The 17,086-nt window shown below is 33.7% G+C and overlaps 1 protein-coding gene across 2 annotated transcripts; it reads left to right on the forward strand.

The window, feature by feature from the left end:
- The first annotated feature begins 479 nt into the window (after positions 1-479).
- Positions 480-14,143, forward strand: LOC126980082 (calcium channel flower). Of its 2 annotated transcripts, XM_050829698.1 has the most exons (6): positions 480-556; positions 641-761; positions 3,459-3,666; positions 4,730-4,840; positions 6,658-6,785; positions 10,533-10,671. In XM_050829698.1, exons 1-5 carry the CDS (start codon positions 554-556, stop codon positions 6,782-6,784), a joined length of 570 nt encoding a protein of 189 aa, XP_050685655.1. In that variant the 5' UTR covers positions 480-553; the 3' UTR covers position 6,785; positions 10,533-10,671. The 2 variants fall into 2 exon arrangements, with proteins under 2 accessions (XP_050685655.1, XP_050685654.1); XM_050829697.1 differs by lacking the exon at positions 6,658-6,785 and having other exon boundaries at positions 10,533-14,143.
- Positions 14,144-17,086: the final 2,943 nt, after the last annotated feature.

Raw genomic sequence — 17,086 nt, forward strand, 5'->3', positions numbered from 1 at the left:
TTACTGAAACGTAAACGAGCATCGTACATTCTTCAAGCCAAAAGGCATTGTGTGGTATGGTGTTTTCTCCTCTCCCAGGACCAATTATGTACAATTCATATTTAACTGAAAATTTCATAATATTTGTATAATTTGCCATCAAGTGTGTATAATTTAACATAGATAGTGAAAGATATGATGTATTGTGTAGCTAAAACACCAAACTTATCCATATCTTGTTTTCGTATTTTTGGCAGAGCCTCCCAATACTAAAACAAATGTTTTTGCGGGTATAATATTTCGAGTGGTGTGAACTTCTATCAACATCAATGAGAACATCGTCGAAATTAGTTTTCACTTAAAATCTGCAGGTGGTATAACACATAATATCATTTTCATTTATTGTTTCTCTCCCCTTTGCCTGTCCAGATGGACGAACAGAACCAAAAAAAATTATTGTTTCTCTTTGTAAGCTGTCAAGTTTCTAGTGATTAGTGAAGTGTACAACACTGAACACTCCTTAGTCTTTGTGCACAACTTAGTTGCCTGTGCAAGAACATTGATTTTCTCGAAGATGGTAAGTTTAGAAGTGATTTAAAATTAAATATTTCCTCAATTGTATATAATTTTCCTGCAAAATCAAAATTCTGTTGAATTTCAGTCATTTGTCAACAAAGTGACGATGCTATGGGCTCGTCCCGGCGCAGATACAGCTCAAAAAGATGATGTGCCTTGGACGCTAAGATACGCTGGTCGAGGTTTAGGAACAGTTGGCAGTTTTGGTACGCATTTGTTAAGTAATAAACGACCATTCGTGCATGTATTCAAGCAGAAATTGATTGCGTACATTCAATCTAATTAAGTTTTCAATGATACATACTAAAATCCATATACTGTGTAAAGTTTTTTGGTGGGTTTCATTATCTTATCTGTGCAAATACCCTCTTGCAGGTTTTCAGTAATTATGAATGACACTTGTAAACAATACTAAATCTACTTATTACCTTCACTCCTAAAATATCCAAATTAGTCATTTTTGTCAACCATCAAGGTTTGTAAACAATTTGGAGTTCAAATCAACTAATTAATTATCAATTATTCTACCAACCATTCAAACATTTAAACTAGTTTTGCATTCTTAATAAGATATTTTTTGTAATTTTTTATTAATAGTAAATTAAGTGTATTTTCATATTTCTTTGCAGATGTGTGTTAAGTTTTAGTACCTTTAAGTTTGATATTTATCTGTCATTAATCATGTGTGGCAGAGATTATCAAACTTATTTCTTTTACCACCTCTTTGAAAATAATTTATTTTTCAGCTCCACCAAATTTTTATGCACTCCTAGTACAAGTATTCCTAGTTTTATATCATGCAGGGCAGAAACATAAACTTATTAGTGTTTGTGCACACATACATTTTAAATTTGTATCTGTGATTCTTCAAAGAGGCTGTCATACAAAAATGTACATTCAATTTGTATTTTTTTATAGATCTATAAAATCACAGATGAGTGCACAAACACCTTTTTCGAAATTTTAAACAAAGTATCTAAATGACATTAGAAATCAACTATCACTCCCCTAAACCACGCCTATGCTCCCTATTTTTTTCTGGGCCCTTTTACACACCCCTTTTCTAGGTCTCTAAACAAGGGGGTGTTATAGCCCACTTTGACAAAGACATTATGTATGGCATAAAACTACCATCATTTGTGATTTCTGAGAGTTATTAGTACTTTGCAGGCATTATGTAACTAAATTCTTATAAAATATTGAATCTTAATATTTTGTGATTTAATTAAGTGGCAACAAGTTTCTGGGCCTTTCTTACTATATGTATAAGTATTGATTTATAATTTACAGAAATCTAATATTTGTCAATTGAAACCAGTTTAGCAAATCTTTTTAAGTCCTATAGTACACCTACTAATGTGGAAAATATTATGTACAAACATGATATTTCTGCTGCAGGAAATGGTGGTTCATGAAATTTTATATACCTGACACTTATTGGTTTTCAACAGTTTCTTGTTACTCAAAATTATAACTTATTTTTTAAGAACTTTTGTTCTCAAAAGTGATTATTTTACTATTTTTTATATGACTACCAGCACTTGAAATAAATGGTGCTCTAAGAGAGAAGAAACAGTACAAAATATCTGAGTATTCTTAAACTTGATTTCTTTATATATGTCATTTTGATATAATATGTATTTAATATAACAGGTCTGATAAACTTCTATAAATATCTATTACTTTCCTAAAATAAATGCACAGTTTAACATGTTGGTGGACAGTACTATGTCAGTGGTTGCGGCTATTGAGACACTACTTATTTTCATACATTGCCTATGGGCGTAGTGTCATAAGAAATTTAAAAAAAAAAATGATATGACACAACGGCCTTAGACGTTCATGCTTTTATCCATAGTGTCATATAATTTCATGATGTTCATTGAGTTGAGTCTAGTCAGAATATGAAGTTTTGTCAGCATCAACATCTGCATAACTAGACGAAGAGAGCATGTTGACACGCCAGATGATATAGCAGCTCTAGTCTGTCATATACATCATGTATATGAGGCAAAAGTTTCATTGTCTGAACTCCGGATCTGGCACGGGATGTTTGGTACCGATAATCAGATACGTACTCTCCATCATCAGTAAATGGGTCTTCACTCGATTCAAATAGGTCTTGAAGTGGTTTTGATCTTTTTCATACAAGTCTCGAGATATTTGCAAATAATTTAGTACGACAAAATCGGGTTCACAACAAACATTATCAAAGTAAATACGTTGTTTAGATTTGCAACTAGACTTTAATTAGTATTTAGTATGCATAAAACAATAAAATTTCATTGAAAACAAACAGTAGTTACTTTTTAGATAATAATTACTCCCTAAGGGGAGGGGACCACAAAAAACGTGAATGTGAGTGTGGAGGTATTATTTGGCGATTTTTTGGAAATTGCGTTTTGACAGTCTTAATTATACCTGTGGTGATAGTATAACATGGCCTTCTTTGTGATAGTATGGAAAATCAGTCGTCGTTTGACGTACTTATTTTATGCAAGTAAAAACTCAGACATTGACAGGTGTACTGCCATATCACTTTTAGCTACACAGAGGCCTGTGACCGTTACTGTCCACCAACATGTTAATAATTGGAGGTATGAAACTTGCTTTGCTCACAATTGAGTTAAATGTTGTGATAGTGATATGTTGTGTTAAATTATTATTATTATATTAATGGCATTGTATCACTTTTGCATCACAATTTGAACTGAAAATTCAAAAGAGCATCGAATGCTCTGTTGCAAGCTTACTATAAAATATCAGATTTAGATTTTTAGATAAAAACATGGAATGCCAAATTATGACTCTTTTTGAAAATTTTTAGTTGACAAAATATTTTTAGTTCACTTTAGTTCATGATTTAAATAATTTATATACATTTATTTTTATTTGTCCTACAGTTGCAATCCTGCTGGGATTACTAAACTGTCTCGGTATAATAACACTGAATGTGAGCTGTCTAATTGCTGGCATATGGCAGATGCTGGCCGGATTCATAGTGATTGTCTGTGAAGCACCATGCTGCTGCTTCTTTATAGACTATGTCCAGACACTCTCCGATAAAATGGAGAGCAGGCCTTATTGGAACAAGGCTGCTGTTTATATGGGGTAAGTGTTTCCTTTAATTCTAATTAATTTATTATTCAAGTGATATATCTATCAGTGGGAGGCTCCTTTGCACCGGATGTCGGCTAGATTATGGGCACCACAATGGCGCCTATTTCTGCCGTGAATAAGTATCTAGTGAAATTACTGGGCAAATGAGACTTGACATATTATGTCATATATTTTAAATAATCTTGAGTGGTGCTGCATTGTAATGGGCAGAGCGTATCAATAACCATCAGCTGAATGTCCTGCTTGTCTAGTGCCTTATTTTCATAAAAAAAATATATCAGGCTCCTCTCTGAGAACTTAAGCAGTCGTGTTTCAGTACCAAGAGCACCATAGCTGGTGAAATAACTGAGCTAATTCTTGGTCATTAGCCACATTGAATATTGAATTCAGATTCTAATAGTTTGCCATATGTAGTCATCAGCCACTACTGCACTTACATTGTAAGTCTTGTATGGAAACAACTTCACTGAAAGGATAACATTGTTTCGGACTATGATAGTGGACAAATCAAAATTATTACAGCATAGGGGTAATAAAGTCATGAATAGAGACCGGATTATATGCAAATGTCTTTGCATATGCTTTTGCATATTTAGTTCCTTTTCAGCGGTAGTTGCATATTTTAGAAAAAAAAAATATCCAAGTTTACGCTCGATCTCACTCATCGTTCAATGATTTTCATAGTAAGCCCAAACATGGCACCCAAATTTAAATTCTGCCCAGTAACCTCAGTAGACGTAGAACGCTCCTTTTCTGCGTACAAAAATTTACTAAGCAATTAAAGGTAAATCTTAAATTTCATTGTTACCTAGTAGGTATATCTTGTAATAGTTTTTTTCACAAATACGATTGTCAGTACAAGCCTTTATAAAATAAAATATAAAAATATTAAAAAATATGTCTTTTCATTTTTTCCTGTTTAATTGTATGAATATATTGGCCCTTTTTATGGATTTTCATGCATATTTTAGCTATTTTACTTGCATATATTGGGCATTTTTTGTAGCATATAATCCGGTCTCTAGTCATTAATAGGGTAATAAAATTGTTTCAGACTAGCGCTGCCACCATTTTTCCTTTGCTTCTTGAGTCTGAGCACATGGTTTGGGAGTGGACTGATATTCGCCACTGGAATTGTGTACGGCATGATGGCACTTGGTAAAAAGTGAGTGTGTTTTCATATCATTTAATATTTAAAAACAATGTCATCTTATCATGCAGAAATATAATGTGCTTATATCATCAAATTCTAGCATAGTCTTCTACATTGTTGCCAATTCTTCTGCTGCTTTTGTTACAAGGAACTGATGGTATTTTTTGTAAAATCTGGTGAAATATTCAAGCAATTGTTTATGTTTGTATTGTGAATCTTATCTAATTGTCACTCTGCTTAATCTTAGCAGATCATAAATGTAACAAGTGTATATTAAAGACAATCCTTAAGGGCTCATTAGTCATTGTTTCTGTTGGAATGCTTTTCCTGGCAAATGTTTGAATACGAAATAAGCAACAGGGTTTCATAATAATTGATATGATTACTGGTTAATTATAACCTATTACTAGACTTAAGCTCATTTCATTTTCTTCAATTTATGTGTTGAAGCACAACCAAAATAAAATCAAGATTAAGTGGGGTTGGATGGTGTCAAGTGTTCCACACCATTGGCACAAATGAGAAATTCTTTAATTTGCATGGCGATTTGAAATTCCAATCTTGATTTTTATATCTTGTTGTTTTACGGCTGTTCCCAATATACTATCTACAGATAAAGATAAATTACTACATTCTACTGTCAGTAATTAGCTGTCAATAATCTGAATCTGTCCCAATAAACCCGATAAGTCATTCTTATCGCCTTTGGGACGCGTGAATTGAAATTTCCATACACTTTCTATTTCTATCGCTGGTGATCTATACGTCGTCCCATTGACAGACAATGTGTACGGATAAGGTGAGTTACCATTGATAAGTTTATTGGGACAGAAAAGTCAATGATAGTTACGATTTTTATCTCAAGTAGACTGAATATTGGGAATGGCCATTAGTGGCAATGGTGAGGTGCTCTTTCCAAATTTCAGCTGTCATAACTATTGTGGTATACAATATACAGCCCGTTATAGACAGGCAAACTATCTTGTTAAAATAGTTCCTAATGGTTGCATTTTGGGTACAGAAATAGGGATTTAGATAACATGATCAGGCACAAATATTTATAAAAATGATGTTTTTCATGAAAACAAAATGTTCGGTGAAATTGGCTACCGGGGGTATCCTATTCTAAATGGAAATAGTGTGATATTTGTTCTATGACACCTAAATGTCAAGGTTATCAACTTCACTTACACTGTAGCTTAATCTATGAATCGTTTTGAATGTTTTTGTTAATTTACCTGTTTGTTGATGTCTTTTACTGTGTGTAACCATTAATAAAATAAACCCTTATCTGTTTCGAACCTGTTCCGCGACTGACAGATAAATAAACAGGCGTGGATCTAGAAATAATTATAGGGCAGAGTTGACTCTTGAACCATTTGAGGACTGCATGCAAGTATATCTCTACTTTAGTAAAAAGCAAGTTCTTAAATGGGATTAAATATTTTTCTGCTCACTCCCTTCTGCGTCAACTACAAATATGTTAAGGTTTCTCGGTCCGCACCTGCCTTTGTAGATGGAATAGTAGAACATTCAAGAAATGTTTCTATGAGGGTGCTACTTGTAGCAAATGATTACGTAATTGTAATGCTTAATTGGCGTTTTCGATCATGGGTGTTGTTCTCATTTACAAACAAAATAATTTTATTAAAAATTCACTAGTTGTAAGCCCCACCAAATTTACAGAAAAAAAAAACAATTATATTATATGTGGTAATATAAAATAAAAAGAGGAACATTTCTCAATGTTATATTTATGTGTCTCTAACATTATATTATTGGTGTGTGGTTAACGATATGTGTGCGTGTGTGCTTGCGCTGGGACTTAGGGCTTCGCGTGATGACATGGCCGCAATGGCGACGGGTGGGACCACGCCCCCTGGCGCTCCGATGGCGGTATCGCAGGATCATACCGTCACCCTGATGGAAGACCCCGACGTGTGGCGTCCTAACTAAGGCAATATGAAGCGCTTGTGCATGTTGAAAAGCTTTTGGTTTGTGCCTGCCCCTACTTCCTCTGCATGTTCCGTTTCTATCTCTCATATTTAGCAGTCAGCCGTGTGAAAAACTTAGGTAAATTTTAAGTAGAATAAAACAGTACACAGTGTTTTACTTATATTGTGGTCCGTTTTTTCTGTTCATAATTATCTTTTGCTCATTGCACAGCTATTTGACATTTTCTGTTTGCATTGTAAAATATGACAGCTTGCTTGTAGTAGATTTATCTGAGTCTAAGAGCGCTTTCGCACTACGTCCGATCCATACCCGTGAAAATACGGTATGAGAAAGTTGTAGAACTTTTTCTACGGTTGACGTAATGAAATCGGATGACGCAAGCCGGACTAGTGAGAAAACTACCATAGAGATGGTTCTACGACTAGGGTAAAAGAGGGTAATGGAGGTCACTTATTCCAATTATTAACTATTTATTTGAACCGCCTTTAAACAGTATTTACTTATTTAACTATTATTAGAAATGATTTTCAGACACTTTGGCAATCAACTTTGGATATTATTAAAGATTAAAAAAACAGATTTGACTCCCATTACACCGACATGTGGATAATGGTAGTCACCCTGGGGGTAATCGGAGTCAAACAAAGTCTAGCAGATATCGCAGACATAACCTTCAGCTGAGTCCCACCCAGTGCATTCCGCGTGTGCCCATAGCCCACATGAGGTGCATCTGAACCATATCTCTGTTTCTTCCAAATTCGTTCCACACCAGGCATCTGTTTCCAGCATCTTCTGCGTTGTCATCTTCATTGTCCTGGCATAAGTCGGCAGTGACAACATCTGATACAGAAGACTCTTTACTTTCCTGCAGTACCTGGCTCTCTATTATTTCAGTACCCTTGTTCTGTATTGATTTTTTCGTTTGATTATGGGAATCGTGCTAGCAGCTGCAAGAGATTCATTGCAGTCTTGGATTGCAATTGTCTCAGATTGTAGAATTTCTGCAGCGATTAAATCATCTTCTGTGAATACTTCCGGATTAAATGGAACTATTCCAGTAGCTCTAAACCCCGATTCTCCTTTACCAATACACGCAATTTTATTAAATGCTTTTCTCACCAAGGCTGCTACGTCATATGGGGTTATCTTTTCTGCAAGATGGCTCTTTAAAAATAAGTCACATTCTTTTTTATAGGCCATTTTGAGCGGACCAAAAAAAGAAATATCCAAGGGTTGCATTCTGTGACGTGTGTGGTGGCAGAGACAACATATGAATGTGATTGGCCTTACAATATTCGTAGACGGAAAGAGAAATGTGACTTGCATGGTTGTCTAGTATTAAAAGGACAGCTTAGCATGCTGTTTAAAGTGCACCAACCATTCAAAAAACAGAGTCTCATCGATCCAACCGTTGTCAGAGCATTTGTAAAGTGCTCCTGCTGGACCATCCTTCTCGAGAAGAGGAGTCAACCTTTTCCTAGGGAAACATCGGTGGAATGTAACCGCCTGCAGCACTCATAGCACACAACAAAGTGATGTTTTTTCCTCTCTTCCAACTGGTTATCGATCCCACTCTCTTCTGTCTTTTGGTAGCCAGAATTTTTCCAGGAGTTTGAACGGTTGAAATGCCTGTTTCGTCGCAATTATAAATATTCTTTGGAACAAATTTATGCTTTTCCATCCATATTTTGATTTTATTAAAAGCTGTTATTCTGTCGCCTCCGGTTTCCTAATACAAATGTTATGCCTAGTCATACATGCATGCAACCAATCCCGTCCAGCTATTTTTGAAAACTGATTAAAATTGTGCTTTAAATTCAATTTTTCTTTTCTTATTTGACTAGCACTGCAACCATAGAAAATATTTGCCATTTTCTTCACCAAGTTTACTAGCTCGGCTTCTGTTTCAGCACTAAAGACAGTGAATCGTTCTTGACGGGTGCTAAGGTAGAACCTTGTTTTATCCTCTTTTGAAGGCTTGAAAATGGGATCCCCATTAACTTAGCAGCATTTCTTATAGAAGAACCACCATCAACAAGCTTTATAGCTTTTTCCAGTCTATCAGAAAACCAGGAAGCCTTTTCAAGTTGTTCTGACTCGTAGTTTCGGCATCCAAAAAGAAATAAAAATGACGTTATTCAAAATGCGGGTACTGGGAGTCGCGTGACTCTCATTTCCCACAATTGCACTAATGAGAAAAATAATAAAATAAAAAAAATCTTTAGAACACTGACGTAATCTGAACTGCACATCATAATTTTGAACGTCTTACTAAGGCCGTTTAAAAGTACTATTCGTATACACGTTTGACGTGCAACTCATGTTTTTATTCTGTAAAATCAGTGTACCCAGGCCAAGAGATGGCGCTACGTTATTTTTACGCTCTTAGCGTACCGTCGCTAGATGGCGCTAATTATGTTTATAGTTTTTACTTTTTACTATTGTTGTAGACCGTATTGAATGCATATTGATGTTTGTATTGTATGGGTGAAAATTATTATTCGTTTATTAAGTTCAGCAGTCACCTTTAAATGAGGAGAGCCATTCAATGATTACAACACGATAGTCAAGTTTTTAATAAGTAAGTTAAGTGAGTTTTTTGCTATCACTAGCTCCATCTATCCATCTAACATGAATGTTAAATTATCGCCATCGTGGTGAAGTTGCAGCGTACCTAATAGAATAGGTGGCAGCACTTTCAATGCAAATTTTTTTCATGTGCCAATGTAGGGAAGTTGCACCCCTCTGGTGTGCGCGCCGACTGGCGTTACTTGTTCCCGGCGGCACTAGGAAGGCAGAGCGGGGGTGGGGATGCCGTTTACGCGTCGTTCGCAAGTATTGTTGCGTGGATGTGAGGGTGACTCCCATTACCCTATTCTCAACTTATTCGGGCCGTGTTTTCACGGAGACGGATCGGACGTATGCGAAAGCACTCTTAGTGATCTGTTAATGGTTTAGATATCATAAGAACTGAACAAGCATATTATTTTAGTTAAATTTATTCACTAATTCTAGGAAGATTAGTTAAAATATTTTTTTAAATATTAATTACTTACCATACATATGTGATGATGATGGCCGAAAGTGAACAGCAGGTTCAGGCTAATCCTCTGCAGTGCACTTCTTGCGTATCAAACTTGACTTTACGGACTTGCTTTATTCAACAATTCTGCTAATTTAAATAAATCTAGCTTAGTTCATCGAGCAAAATTTATTTAATAGCGGATATCTGCACGAAGTAAGTACCCAGAGGGATGAGGGCTTTATTAACTTTGAAAGTTTGCTAAAATAGGGAATAAAAACGTTTCGTTATAAATACTTTGAATCTCTGAATGTCTGTTAAAATACATCGAGAAACATTGAATTTTGAAATGGCGGGTTTGTCGCTTTAAGATTTATAGAATTTACATTTGTTATATTAGATACGAAAATTGTTGCGCTTTTGTATTTACACCGCTCTTTTTATAAAAGTCATGATGCTTCTACTGCCTGTCCTTGTTATACAGTCAAGTTCTGAAAAAAATATTTTTACACCCCAATAATCATCAAGCAATAAAATTCCCATCAACTTTACTGGCATCCGGTCGAATAGCGACGAAAAGGCGCTATAGCTCAAAGATTTCGATATACCTACCACATAAGAATCATTTTTAAGTAAAATGCATAAGATATGGTGACAAATTTATACTAGCTATATGAGATTCTAATGATTATATCTGTAATCATGTTTTATGTTATATAATTATAGAGCTTCAATGGAGGACATGAGAACGTCGGCCGCGACGTTAGAAGCGGGCGGGGTCCCGCCGACGACGGCGCCGCGAGCCAACCTCGTCACAAACGAACAACCCTTCAGTTTTACCGGACCTCCTGTTAAGAATTGATTTTAATATATCATTGAATAGTTGCTTTTCTAAGATCTTGTTTTATACTTAACCTCTTTTATATCCAAGAAATAGCTGACACACTCCTTGAAATGCTTTGTAACCGTTATTATAAAACTTAGTAAAACTTTTTTAAATGGTTAATTATGTCATTTCTCCATTTGTAATAGAAAAGTTTTAACCGTGTGTGAAATTATATTTTTTTTTTAATTAGACACACATCTAGGTTCTGACTTTAATTTGGAATTGTCTTATTTAAATATTGCTTGATAGGTAAATATATATATTGAAAGATTTTTCTAGAACTGCTGTTATTTATATTTAAGATATTGTCAAAGTTTCCACAATAATGTTGATATTGTTGTACTTTTTAATGCTGAATATTTTTAAATATTTAATTACCTAATAGTGTTGTATATTCTCATCAACTACATGACGACTCTTTAAAATAATCAAAATATAGTGTTTCGTTTTAAATAACAGCCAATGAAATATTTCAAGCGTTTATTGCCTAGTAATTTATCAAATTTTAGATTAATGTGGTATGTTATTAAATATTACATAGAACCGTATATTACTGATGTTGTAGAAGGAATAAATTGGTGTTTAACCGATCAATGCTCATACAAAAAAGATAATAATGTAACATGATCTCTCTGATCTTTCCATTCTATGTAATTTTATTATATATTGTCGAGTATACACGGGCAGCGGAGCACATTTTGGACGATGACTTTAGGCTTGGACAGGGTGCAACATTGAGAGTGTTATTAAATTACACCGTATTTCTCAATCAGAACTGGACACTCATGTAGGAGTATTATAATTGGCAACGTCAAATGTGTCCTAAGTTCAATGTCCAATAATTTGTTATCTGCATGGTTAGTTTAAAGATTTCATTTATCTATGGTTTATAGAATATCATTGCGTTTGAAATGTACTGGTCATATATTGTGGCTATTTAGATTAGATAGATGAATTATTGTTGATTGTAGTTTAATGTTTCCAAATAAATTTAGGTGATATTTATTTTGTGATAATATATTTAGTAGATATCACACAGTTATAAATGGAATTTGTAGTCCAGTTATAGACACTTAGAACTTATTGATTTTTTTTAGTAAATAAAAGTATGTTTACAATATTGTTAATCATTAGTTAGCTAATTGTCTGATAACTGTCTTTGTTAAATAAATGATTATATAATGGGCCTGCTTTGACAGTTCTAGAAGACATTCTATATATATCTGTGTATAAAATTTGCCAAAAATTGTTAACTGGCAGCTTCAAATAGTGTTTATATACAAAATATGAAATCATATGTGTTTGTGTGAAATAAATACACTTGTCAATTTATCAGTGTCAAAGTAGCAGGACACAATAAACCAATGGCCATTTTCAATAACCTATCTATCCTTAGTTTAACTTACTAGAGGTAGACAAATCTATCCTTTTACGCTTACTTACATTTCAATAACCTATCGACATACAGCATTGGACTATAACTATATTGGACATAACTATGGATAGATAAGATCTTGTCACTAAACAGTGACAGCAATGTATCCATAACAAGAGATATGTTATTGAAAATGGCCGTATATGAACATATTATGCGAAACACTTGTTTTGTTGTGTTTGTTATTAAATCAAAAAAATGCAATATTATTTGAGAACGAATTAATTTTCTTGTTAGTATTATCATTATGTTATGAACGAATTATTGTGTGACATTATTAAGTTTATTTTTTTAAATCTGCTTTACACATTCTTCATTTGTACCAACACGAATTCATTGTGAATAAAGCCGATTTAAATAAATGATTAATTGTGATTATTATATAATGACATTGTATGCATTCCAAATTGTACTGAGTTGGGTCTTATTTTTGATATTTGTAATTTAATTCAAAACTCACAAGACTTCTCACTAAATTGATATCATGTACATCCTTTGAAGTAGGTGTTTCATTTTATGTTTGCACATGATGTTGATTTGTACTTTATTTTAAGTTTGAACTAAATTGTACTGTTAATATTCAAAATGTATTTGTTAAAAGTTATTGTGTGAAAAATTGAAGACCCTAGTCTGTAGGTTAAATATAATTCTATATAGAGTTAGGTAATTTGCTCACAAAGCTGATAAGTATTAATTATTAGCCTGAGTGTTTTCTGTTCCGTGTTTGAAATTATCATTTATTGTGCTTCCTTCGTTTAATATCTATTTTATATAAATTATTTTTCATTCTATTACTGAATTGTACATAATTTAATTAGTATATAATAATATCACCTAGTTTTAGATAGCTTTAGGGACTTCATATCTTCAGGGTCTTATTAAAGATATAAAATGCAAACAAAATTCCTTGTATTTCATTTTTTGACAGTATGTTTGGTGACCATATGATTTAATATTATGAAAGGTAAAGATGATAATCATTTTGTATGTAGTAAATATACCATGGCTCTATCTGAATGAAACTATTATAAATTTATATGTTGTATATACTGAATATAAATTAAGTCTCGTTGTTGTATGATTACAATTGTTTATCAATACAAATATACTGATATGTTTTGTATAATTAATAATGTCACATTCATTTGATTATCAAAAGAAACTAAAGAACAAACTCGCAGCAGCTCAAGAGTGTCATCGCCTGTGTGTCCCTTCTGATATAAAAAATTGTGATCATAGACATCTTGAATTTTTTGTAAATTCATATTGATTTTTATGGAAAATATTTACATTTTGTATGTTTTATATCTTTAAGTGCAGATCTCAGTGAATAATAGAAATATATATTTTATGGATTAAATAGTGTGGATGGCAATTTAATATTATCATTGTTACTTTACTTCAGCACTGAATGTTTTTATTGACTATTATAATAATAAAAAAGCAGTTGATGTCCCCCATAAAGTACAATAATTGCAGATCATGGGTAAAATATCGAACTGAGGCTCTCATGGGTTATTTATGGAATTCCACTTGCTTTTACCTATGTAAAATAAGTTCTTATTTTAAATTTTGAGATGGCTAACCTTAAAATATTTACAAGTAACCAAATATAAAGTAATATAATAAAAAGTATTAACTCCATACATTAAAAATATTGTTTATTTTCATCTTCTTTCACAATACTATGTTGGGTTTGAGCATAAAAAAGTTTTAAATCACTTGTACAAAATGATAGGTTATTCCTCCCTGTTGTGCTACATAAAATAGAGATTGTTTGTTTGTTCACCAAATTTTTGGATGAAACATTGAATGATATAAGAATTATTTAACATATCTATAGATTCAAATCCAAGTTTTATTTGAAGTAGAGAAGCTATTGTATGTATGTATTTAGTGTTGTTTGCATGATGTTCTAAATAGTTGTAGGATGTATTTAAAAGCATTGTTCTTGTCATAGTTATGTTATTGTTAAGATGACATATTGGTAATAAATGTGTGATTATTGCAATTTTGTACTTTAGTTTGATTATTCAATTTCAAAATAGTGCGGAAAGCCTGTCATTGCAAAGAGTTCCGACAAATGTCTACCCAAGCCAAGGCGCAGCTGAAGGTGAGGGTTGACATTCGGAACAAGTTGCAATATGGGAAATATGCCCATTCAGCCAAGTCTTCAGTAGTTTTTTTTTATTGATATGAAATGAAATTTAATGAGATGAAATGAAATAAAACCTTACCCAACTCATTGAATCAAATCATTAAATCTGATATTGAAACAAATTAGTAGCTTCTATTTGGAAATATTTGCATAAATCATAAAAACTTCATGGTTGGTTTTTTCTTTTTAATTGACATTATTTTGACTGTTGTGAAAAGATAAAGAAAAAGGACGAGTATGTTATAGCCCACATCCCGAACACTATATGTCCCTGCAATACGCCACTTTTTGAGCAACTGTATTAAAAATAATTTATTAATTTGCTTCAAAAGATGACACTGATAAAATCAGATATTTTATCATTCACTACCACTGAAGTTTACCTTTATTGAGCAACTGATTGCCACTTTTTTATTTAGAGCTTCAGAATTTCCAAATTTTGTGCACACTGTAGATATAGGTATAATATGGTTAATAACAGATTAGAAAGGCGAATGGCAGGTTTCAGTGGAAGTCTCGTACACCATAAAAAGTCGTGTTGAAACATGAAATATTTACATTTAATAGATCATTGTATAAGAATATGTGGTATTAATTTTCTTTTTTTTATAAAGTTGGGAGTCATAAGTTTGTTTTTTAAGAAGTTTTGCGGTTATGTTACGACCCCGTTTGCTTGACTTTTAGAGATCAATACCTACACAAATAATTGAAACAACATCATCCTAATATACACACAGATCAGATAAAAAAGCAAGAAACATAATTGAACCAAAATATATATATACGCGTCGAATTGAGAAGCTTCCTTGTGCGGTGTTTTCGGGACGATACGACATGGGTGGGCCGGCAACGCTCTTGTGATTCCTCTGGTGTTGCAAGAGAATGTGGGCGGCGGTGATCACTTAACACCAGGTGACCCGTACGCTCGTTTGTCCTCCTATTCCATACAAAAAAAAACCCTCTGTTAAATGCTACCTACTGCTCAACTAGCAACAGCCTTTTTCTTCATGTAAAACCACAATTTTCTCATGTTCTAGGATACTTTAGAACTCCCACCAGGCAGTCTCCTACTACTACATAATATACTACTTGCATATTTTGAATAACAAAAACAACTTTTCATTAAATGGTCTTTATTGAGACATATCTTATCTACATGTAGTATAGAAACGTATGGATAGTGGCGCCTTTTCAATCAACTACACTCTTAAAATAACGTCATCCAAGAAGTTAGCTGGTCGCGTCACTCCCTCATGGTGAGCATAGCCCAGGTACCAGATGATACTCATCACATGGGAGCAACACCCCACAGTTCTCAGCCCTACAATGCAGTTGCAATAATAACTTATTATTGCTTCTCTGCCACGATTACCTAACTTCAGTTACAACAAAAGTATCTTTATCCTGAAGAGTGGCGAGACTTTATATTTGCCCGAATCAGCATTGGATTTATTCCCTGCAATCCAGGTATTTGGTCACGGCTCACTTCTAATGTGTAAATACCGTGAAACCTGAAATGTTCACCGACATATGAACGCGCCTGCTTTATTTGATAGGTGCCACAAGCAAAAAAGAATCAAGTCGGCCATAGTTTGAAGCAAATAATTGGAACTCTTCTGTTTGTATAAGTATGTTGCGTCTGCGATTATAATGGCTGGTTTTTGCTCTGACGGAAGATCAGGGTCCCCAAGAGTACCATCTGCAACAATTGAATTTTTTGCTGCCACTTGCTCTCTGCCACACGCACGATCCGCATTTTTGCTGCAATAGTTCAGATTCGACTCCATAATCACAACACAAAATAAGACGTATTAACACAACACAGCATCCTTTCGTAAACTGTACAGTTTTTTGAATGAAGGAGCACAAACTCAACTCAACGCCGTTGGGAAAAGATGTAGTAAGTAATAAATAAGCCAATGTTTCAAAAAACACAGTACATGACATAAAACAGCTAGTAAATAGAGTTTCACGTTTTTGCAAATGTGAAATTCAAATACCCTGATTTTCACTTTGACATGACAGTTGTTCTTTTTTTGGCTTGCAAGATTTAAAACAATTGATGGGCATCCACGAAAAAGGTTGTAAAATAATTTAAATAATGGTGTTCCGTTTCTGTTTGTAAATTGAGTTTTATTTAATTATTTTCTTCCCCCTACTTTAAAAAAATATTTGATAAACTGAAAAAAGAGCCAGTTGCGAAATACTAAAGTTGGAAAAATATAAACCCAAAACATTCTTTTAATAGGGTGGTACACCAGATGCCGTTCTCATTTAAACAAAAACAGATCTCAATTACAGGCACAACTTAACTCAAGCAGGACTCATAAGCTAGATGCATGCCCCTGCCATACTATTCATATGGAAAGATATTTTTTTTTTAACAAGGAGGAAATATATTTACATTCTACCCCTGTGCACTATGTGGCACAGGGAGTGTGGGACTCAACCAATTAGACCATCTTCTACATAGACAGAAGTTGGCCAAGTTTGGTAATACCCACTAAAACCTCCTCAAAATCAGAGTTCCCCTTTTTGAGAGGTTCTCCGGGATCTTTGCAGGGCATTTCACCAGAGAACATATGCAAAAACAATAACCCAACCCATGTCAACCCCCAAAAGGAAAATGTTATGCTGTTTTGTAGACAGTGCAAGTCTAGTAATATAAATTTAAAACATTTTTGCAAGCTGGCAGCTTCGAAAGATTCCTATTACAAGTACATACTGCTACCCCATTACATGTTAATTATGAAATACTTTTCCTTATTTATTACCAAAAGGTGCTTTTAGATTTTTTTTGT

Source organism: Leptidea sinapis, chromosome 4, assembly GCF_905404315.1.
Source record: "Leptidea sinapis chromosome 4, ilLepSina1.1, whole genome shotgun sequence".
Lineage (NCBI taxonomy): Eukaryota > Metazoa > Arthropoda > Insecta > Lepidoptera > Pieridae > Leptidea > Leptidea sinapis.

Excerpts from the sequence above, each read along its gene's own strand:
- LOC126980082 (XM_050829697.1), top strand. Across the intron at positions 762-3,458 it reads AGGAACAGTTGGCAGTTTTG|TTGCAATCCTGCTGGGATTA; the intron begins GTACGCATTTGT and ends TTTGTCCTACAG. Across the intron at positions 3,667-4,729 it reads AAGGCTGCTGTTTATATGGG|ACTAGCGCTGCCACCATTTT; the intron begins GTAAGTGTTTCC and ends AAATTGTTTCAG.